Source organism: Diaphorina citri, unplaced genomic scaffold (assembly GCF_000475195.1).
Source record: "Diaphorina citri unplaced genomic scaffold, Diaci psyllid genome assembly version 1.1 scaffold3549, whole genome shotgun sequence".
In the NCBI taxonomy this organism is placed as follows: domain Eukaryota; kingdom Metazoa; phylum Arthropoda; class Insecta; order Hemiptera; family Psyllidae; genus Diaphorina; species Diaphorina citri.
The window spans coordinates 5,146-14,071 of NW_007380949.1; the positions used below are offsets into that span (position 1 = coordinate 5,146).

Below are 8,926 nucleotides of genomic sequence, written 5' to 3' on the forward strand. Positions count from 1 at the left end.
CGCCATTTTTTTGTCGGTCTTTTGACGGGCTATATAGAGCGTGAAACAGTCTTAAAATGAGATATTAGAGGATTTGGAAGAGCAACTGGAGCGTTACAAATATTCTATATAAATGTCATGTGTAACAAAAAATGAAAAAGAATAAATATAAAATATCAACTTGTTTCAAAGGATCAGTCATAGAAGTCCGTATGATTTCAGACTGAAGCTTGACCTTCATTAAACATGCGATTCAATCTGCAACGGATACGGTTAGGTACTTCTGGTACCCTACTACCTTTGATCCATGGGATTGGGAATGGAACTTAATAATCTGGTCGACCGATGCGGTGACTAACTATCGTTATTTTTGGTTTTATTGAGTTCCTTTATTCGTCGAAGATAAATATTTGCTGAAATAATTTTTAATTTATCATTGATTTAGTACGAGTAAAACAATAAGGACTGATATTGCAGCGTTCACGCAACGCTTCCTTAAACGCGATTATCACAGCGTCCACGCGCCGAGGTTAATCCAAGAACTGAGGGCTTCAATCGGACTGTTATATGAGATCATTAACCTTTCTGCCCGGACAAATCCACGGAAAAAACTGATATAAAAGTTCGTGCAGACCTGATAATTGTATCATAGTTATGTTCTGTAATATCCTGATCAACAAAATGGAGTGTGTTTGGAGTCACTACGTCCTAGAATCGTGCTACCCGACTTAGACTCAACCAACCAAAGCTAGGTTCGTTCAGTACTTTACTGTAATCGTCTTCATAACTAATTGTGTGAATTTATTTAAGGAAATATTTAACAAATGGTTTGGAGACATGGTCCGCCTTTTCTGGACCCTAAGGTCTCAATTTTTGCGGAATTATAAGCTTTTTTTTGGAAGACATCCATTTGGGGATAAAACAAAGAGTCTCTATAGCCATGAAAAAAGCTGTTCTGTTACTTCCTAATTTTTTTAAACTTGGAAAATGGAAACTTATTAGGGTTTTTATCTTCATAGGAGGATGAAGTCCTTGTTTAATTTTATGGGAGAGTGGAGAGTTTCCTTTAAAAAGCTTTGTACTTCTCAAACTCGAAACATTTTTGTCTTTCCAGGAGCCCTAGCTTAGGATTTAATGAATACGAGCTCGGTTCTTGGGGGGTAGAATAGTATGAATCGGTCTTCTGGGACTTCACCAAGTCCTTTCTATATTAGTGCAAGTCCCGTCCAAAATCCCTCCCGTTTACTCCCTGGCTCCTTTGGTGACCACAGATACTCGTTTACAGCTTAATTTATTAAGATGGATAGTTATAAAGAACACAACATATAAAAAACAAAAAAAATAATCACCCATAACCCCATCGCACCGATGATTACGAAAAAAGTATCCTTTAAAGTTTTGGTTAAAATTGGTAATTCAAACACTTTTTATCGGATTACTTAAAAATCTGTTTAACGTGACTTACATGGTCCCCAGTTGGAACAAAACAAGGGGCGTTTTGTTACAATAAAGGCTGGTGACTTATTAGGTTATTATGTCTCTTTCTCCATCCCAATTCTTGGACATCAACGAAAACAGAAACGGACGTAACGTCACGTCCCTTCCATTCCATCCAAGCTTTTCTCGCCATTCTCGAACCATCCATTCCTGATCATCATTCCATGACCTCCCATATGACCATCCTTGTCTCCCTATCTTCCCTTATTCTTCTCCCTTCTCCTCTCTCTTGACCCTTTTCCCTTCCTCTTACCATCCATAAGTTTCCATCCCAGGCATCCTCATTATTTATTATTATTTTATTATTATTATTATCACGATAAATATGACGAGGCGTATCCTACTTTTCAGGATATGAGGTCGTCATCCGATTGATGATAAATGACACCAGTTAGGGTATTTTAAGGGTATGGAGCAGACCCTTACTTGGGTGCGGGATGACTAAATGGTCATTGCTCGCGGAACTTGGTGATGTGGTGGCTCGTCCCATGCTTCCTTATTCCACCTCCATATTTCCATCCCCTTCCATGGACCCCTTTCCATCTTATCTCCCATTCCGAATTTGGGGTCGAGGCACATTAGGTGTAATTTTTTAAAAAGAGAGGCTAAGATTTAGACGAATGTATTTTAATTTTTCCTCCCTACATTTCACCCTAGTAACCCCCGACCACACCTGGGACGCCACTCTCGATTTGTCCCCAAGCTTAAACTACACTTTTCTCCTCTCTCTTGAACCCTCCTCCTCCTTTTTACTCTCTCTTTCCCATTTCTATCTCTTCTTTTTACCGTTTACCTTTCTTCTCTCTCTCCTCCTCTACTCCTCCTCTTATTTATTATTTTAGTGGAGAAAAAAAAATTTGGTGAAGTGAAAAGAAAATTTTTTTTTTTTTTTTTTTTTTTTTTTTTTTTAAATAAGTTTACGGGGTAGTACATCCCCATTTTATTACATAAAATTGGTACATAAAAACAATTAAGTCACAAAATATAGTAAGTATTAGGAGGAAGAAAAAAAAAGATAATAATAATTAAAAATAGAAAGTAAAAAAAATACAGAAAGCAATCCTGATTACTTACTGATTAAATAGAAGTTTCTTAACTCCGTTAAGGAGCAAGAACAGACGTCAACTCCTGCACCGCTGATCTCATTGCCGAACTTTTGCATCCGGAGCATAGGAGAGTGTTCACCAATATTTGTTCTTGATTTTTTCAATATGAACTTAGAATGTAGGCGAGTGTTCATTGTATTATCTCGCATATTTATTCCATGATGTAGTTCAGGAACATTTATTTTATTATTTAGTAATTTGTGCAGAAAAATTAGATCATTCATTTCTCTCCTATGCTCCAGGCTTACAATTTTATTTACATGCATTATATGACTGTAGTCATGATCCAGGATCCTACTGCCCTGTTTGTATGCTAGCATTCTTAGAAATTTATGTTGAATAGATTCCAAAGATTTGATATGCGTTTTATATTGAGGTGACCACACAACAGAACAGTATTCCACCTTGGATCTAACATACGCATAGTAAAGTATTTTTAAAGTTGTTGAATTTCTAAAGTCCTGGGTCTGACGATATAGGAAACCTAGCATTTGAAGGGCTTTACTCTTCGTTAATGAAAAATGTAAGTTGAATTTAAGGTTGTTCTCGAAAGTCACACCCAGGTCCTTTATTTGATTCACACGACCAAGTTGTTCATTGTTTATATGATAATTATAAATGAATGGATTTCTTATAGTGTGATAACTCATTATTTTACATTTACTAATGTTCAGTTGCATGAGATTGTTCTGACACCAGCAGTACAGGCGCCGCAGCGTCTCCTGAAGAACTAAGGCATCGCTCTCACCCCTCACCCTTATGGCAATTTTTAAATCGTCCGCAAACATCCACGCTTTAACCTGGGGCGGAACGATTTTTATGATATCATTAATGAAACAGAGGAACAGGATCCCAGACACATGGCCACCCTGTATACAACCTGATGTGACTGAGATAGGTTTAGATTTATAATGTTGAGATCCACCTGTCTTACCCGATGTACTAATTTTAACAATTTGTTTTCTATCGACATGAAAGCTTTCTATCCAGTTTAATAAATTACCTTCGATACCAAAGCTTCTAAGTTTAGAAATGAGGAGGTTATGGTTTATTCTGTCATAACATTTAGCAAAATCGGTATAGGCGCAGTCTACTTGACCACTATCTTCTATAACAGATGTAATGAATTCAGTGTATGATACAAGATTAGTGGAAGTAGACTTGCCTTTCATAAAACCGTGTTGTTGTTGGTTAATCATTGTCGATAAGATAGGGTAGAGTTCTTTATTAACTAGATTTTCTAGCAGTTTGGGTATTATTGATGATATACAAACTGGTCGGTAGTTTTTAATGTCACTCTTGTTTCCCGATTTAAATACAGGGGTTACAAAAGAAGTTTTCCATCTGTCTGGGAATATACCTGAGTCCAATGATTTTTGAAAAATAAGGGTGAGTGGTGCAGCTAATGTCTCAGCACAAGATCGGAATAAGACGGGCGATATCCCGTCCGGACCTCTACAAGCTCGTAATGAAAGTTTATTTAACAGAGATAGAGTACTACCTACACTGATGGAAATGTTGTCAATTTTATTTTGTGCGGCACTAGGAAACTCCCTCTTAGGAGAGTAGAGTGTGGAGTAATTCTCCGAGAAGTTCTTCGCAAATAAATTGACAATAATATTTGGGTCACTTGTACTTTGATTGTTTAAATTCATTACAGATGGTAAACGGGAGTCTTCCCTTTTCTCGGATAGGAAATTCCATAGCTTAGAGGGGTTTTCATTTAGGTTTTTCTCCGCATTACGTACATAGTTTGTATAGTCCCTAGACGAAACAGCGCCACATCTTTTCCTTAGTTTTGAAAAGGTTTCGTACATACGAGAGCAACCCAGAGATTTATATGCAGCATGTGCTTTCTTTTTTTCTAATATTAGGTTTTTTAACTCATTACTAAACCAGATGGGGAATCGGGGTGGTTTAATGGTCTTTTGAGGTACATACATGTCTATACCATGGGCCAATATTTCATAAAATTTCTCTACTGTTTGGTCAACATTCTGATCACAATTAAATGTGTCGGGATTATTAAAGTTATCAGTGAGATACTGGCTCAATGCTGTATAGTTACCTTTTTTGTAGTCCCTGATAATCTTATTCTCATTGTTTAATAATACTTTTTGTTTTCTATTATTTTTACCTGTTGTTAATTTTATGATAAGAGGGGGATGATGTTTATCGATTTTTAAAATCCCATCATCACAACGGGTGACAGATATTGAATGAGAATCATGGGCTAATACAAGATCAAGCAAAACGTTGTTTTTATTAAAAATATAGTTCAGTTGAAATAAGTTGTGAAATTCTGAACAAGTAATGAATGTATCAGCAACTGAATTATAGGTACCCGGTTGGCTTTGAAGCGTGCTCTGATCCCATTTAATGTACGGCAAGTTGAAATCGCCTGTTAGAATTAGAGAGCTTTTAGGGAATTTCCGGGAAATATAGTCAATTACGCTATTATATTGCTCGTAATCGTTTACGGTGCTTTCAGGGGGAAAATATACGGTACTCAAAATGTACTTCTTACTTTTTATTGTAAGCTGCACAAAAAGAATCTCTAAGTTACAATCGGTTGTCAATAATTTTGATTGGATAGAGTTTTCAACAGCAATGAGGACCCCGCCTCCTCTCGACACATCATCTCGGTTACGATCACATCGGAAAATATTATATCTAGATAGTCCTAGCTCAGCATTGTTAATAGAGTCCAGCAACCAAGTTTCTGTGAATACAAGTGCGTTATAATTACAGCATGCTACGTTACATGTTAGTTGTTTAAGTTTAGATCGAATGCCACGCACATTCTGATAATAAAATATAATGGAACTATTACTATTCATTCTATTTGTATTTTGTCTATTAATATTTGCTGGGCTCTGTCTTTCATGTTGAGTCAATATTATTAGGTTATTGGGGTTGACTTGTCGGACGGGAAATTTGACATCTTATTAAAAATATTATAACGATACGAATTAGTAATAGGTATAGGATATACCTCCCTATCCGACAACATGTTGTTTGCAGTTGTCTCATCAAAGCTATTTACTCTAGAATCAGGGGTGGGTTTGGGTGAGCCGAACAGGTTACGTTGCGGTTTTGGAGTACAATAAACACTAACATTGGAATGCAAATGATTCGGGGATGGAATACTTTCAGTATCAGTTAGATTCACGCTGAGGTTATAAGGACTACTTGTTGTCGGTATTGATTTTGATCTTAAGCGTATATTACCAAAAGTAGAATTCAGAGATACATCTGGATCTAAATTATTATTGTCAGCAGGGATAAAATCAGATGGTAATTTATGATTATTAGAATGAGAGATATGTCTAAACATGGTGTTTTTAATTCTCCTACATAACAATTGTTTGCCTGGCTTATTCAAATGAATTCCATCATTACGGTAATGATAAGGTTTTAAAAATTTTGTACAATCAATAAACAGAAATGTGCTACCTCTAGTTTTAATATAGTTCTTAATCTTAGTATTGAAATTTATAATATGTCTATTTAGTCTCCAATTGTCACAACGCAAAGGAACTCCAATAAAACAAAGTCTAGAACATTGTTTGAAATTCTCAATTACAGAATCAATGCTATCCTTGATTGTCACCCAGTCAGTTTTACACACGTCATTAGTACCACAACATATTACAATCATGTCATCGGCTTTCGCTTGAATCAAGTTCGGGGATTTCGTAATAATCTGGGACAATCGGCTGAAGCCAGCTCCTGGTTGGAGAAATGATTCCACTTTGATGTTTCTGGTAGAGATTGACAATAGCTCCTGTGCTAGTCCTCTGACATGACTGTCGCCTATGACGAAACAATGCCCATTTTTGATAGGTACACGTGAGATGTCATGGTTTACAATGCTTGCCATGTTAGTACGGGGAAAATTTGCATGCTCCATGTCTAGTTGTTTAATACGCGACTCGAGTGATACAACAGTCTGCTTCAGCGAACCGATCTCCTTCATCTGTTCACTAATCTTGTCTATTAAACCGTCCCTCATATTCGACCAGATTATCGCATCTATGTCCGTTTGAATGTAGACTTCCCTAGATAAAGCTGTACGATCAAGTTTCCTTGTCTCGTGATTAACACATGATCCCGGGCTATCATAATTATAAGTAGGGGAAGTTAAGTTTGATTCGTTATCAATAAGGGCGGCTGATGTTGTGCTGTTTGACTTTATGTTGGTTACATCTGATGTGCGGGAGTGATTGGTGTCGATGTTCGTCAAATTGAACGTTACTGCTCTAGACCTAGTCACTACCTGAGGCGTCAGATTTTCACTAACAGAAGCATTCCCTTTCTTTTTCCTTTGCCTAGAATGAGTGGTCTGAGTACGGGGGCTAGCTATGTTCGTACTGCCTTGGTGTGTTGTTATGGAAGGGGATGATTTTGCAGAGTGATTTGTGTGTGCACAAAGATGGTCCTCTAGGATTTCAGTTCTCTTCTGGTTAAATTTTATTTTGGCACTACATGCATTGACAATACACTTATAGATATATGTTTTGTACATAATGCAATCTAAACTGTCGTCCACAACATAGTCGGACTCCGTCGATCGAGGGATTCCAAGGATACGACTACAGCTATGTGCTCACGCAACGAATCAGAACCCGATACTCTCAGAAAGGTAAAACTTACGCCAAAGATATTACTATGTGTTTTCACATCAGAAATAACCCAACTTGCACCAAACCTAGCCAAATGATGTACATGCCATTGTCTCTGTACTGGGCCTCGTTGGCGCCGAACGCTCATACGTCATGATTAGCAAGTTTCTGCAAAGAAGTTATGAGATGCCCCCCCAAAAAAATACCACTTCGTGGCACAAAAGAGACCCCGCCAAGTCGTCCTCCAAAATAAATCAAGCTGCCCCACAAACAATCAACAAACCTTCATCCCACCCCAAAAAGATAGAAATCACACTTTTGTACGCCCGCTTTTGCTTCCACGGCGTGCCAATCCCCGATTTAATTTAAATGCATCTGCACGCCCGCCAATGGCAGTGAAGGCGAAGTGAGATTAGAGGAAAGAGGATGCAATGGGGGACCAAGAAAGGAGGTGCCACGCCGCCCATGCAGTGAAGCAGAAGTAATCATTAGGAGGAAAGAGGAGAGCAATGAGGGAAAGAACAGGTAGGTACTACGTGAAGGACGTAAAACGAGAACCAAAACCAGCCCTGATCAAGCGCCACAGACAATACACCTGCTCTTTGAGGGTACCTGAATGGGACATGGTCAAAGTCCCGTCTCAGGAAGTAGGGTACCACGGAAGTAATATGTATCCTGAATAGTCCCTCATTAGTACCCCAGAGCGAGCTCTCTGCCTAGCTATGGCACGGTCTTGGTATCCTCATCAATGAATAATATATGGAGCTCACGAGCTTTCTCTGGAATAACCTGACCTCGTGCGGATTTTATAGGCTGCTGCAGGTGAATTTTAGAGAAACTGAAGAAGGTTCGGAAATTATACCAGTGACGGGTGCTTCTAGGTTCCATTCAGGCCCCCCGAGAGCAGACTCTAAATCCCTCAAGACGTCCCTTCGGTTCGGAGGGTCTTGAGCCAAGCCCCTTCTAGCCTGGATGGGCACCCCTCTTGGTATCCTCTCAATGGAATAATCTATATGGAGCTACAGCTTTTCTCTGAATTAAACGCTGATTGTGGCCGGACCTTTCTAGAGCGCTGCAGGTGAATTTTAGAGAACTGACAGATGGTTGAAATATACCCAGTGAGGGTGCCTTCGAGTTCCATTCAAGGCCCGGGGATAGCAGTCTTAACTCCAAACACAAAAAGCCCACGTCCGAGGCTTAGGTGTAGGGGAGCGAACAGCCCTAAAGGAGGGGTTAAGCTCACTAGGAATCTACGAACCTACTACTACGTGAGGAGGAGCACACAAATTATTAACGTGACATAGAAGGCGGGGTTACAAATTCCCAAATCTTTTTTGGGGTTGGGAGAAGGTTTGTTTATTTTTGTGGGCAGCTTGATTTATTTGGAGGAAGCGACTTGCGGGGTCTTTTTTATGCCACGAAGTGGTATTTTTTGGGGGGAATTATGGTTCAGGAGATTGAATACATGAAATTGTTCGAATATTCCAGTGGTGTCATCATCCCATCCAATGACCCCCTTTGATAGAGGAGCAACGCCGTCCTCTACGTAACAGATCTTCCGATAACCGAAAGAAATTTCTTGAATGAGTGGGAAAAAAACTGAAGAACATAAAAAGCGAATCTTGTGAGATGATTCCTCCAGAAATTCCTTTCACATACTAGGTACTTGGGGTGTCCCTTCGGACTAATCTGCTGCCTGAGAAGCGAGATACTTCGTAG

The 8,926-nt window shown here is 38.9% G+C and overlaps 1 protein-coding gene across 1 annotated transcript; it reads right to left on the reverse strand.

Annotated features, from left to right (window-relative positions):
* Nucleotides 1–2,386: 2,386 nt before the first annotated feature.
* Nucleotides 2,387–4,110, reverse strand: LOC108253828. The gene has a single exon (XM_017448494.2). It carries the CDS (start codon nt 3,779–3,781, stop codon nt 2,543–2,545), a length of 1,239 nt encoding a protein of 412 aa, XP_017303983.1. The 5' UTR covers nt 3,782–4,110; the 3' UTR covers nt 2,387–2,542.
* Nucleotides 4,111–8,926: the final 4,816 nt, after the last annotated feature.

Bases quoted from the DNA above. Each gene is read 5' to 3' on its own strand.
- LOC108253828 (XM_017448494.2), bottom strand. From the start codon at position 3,781: ATGATTAACCAACAACAACACGGTTTTATGAAAGGCAAGTCTACTTCC.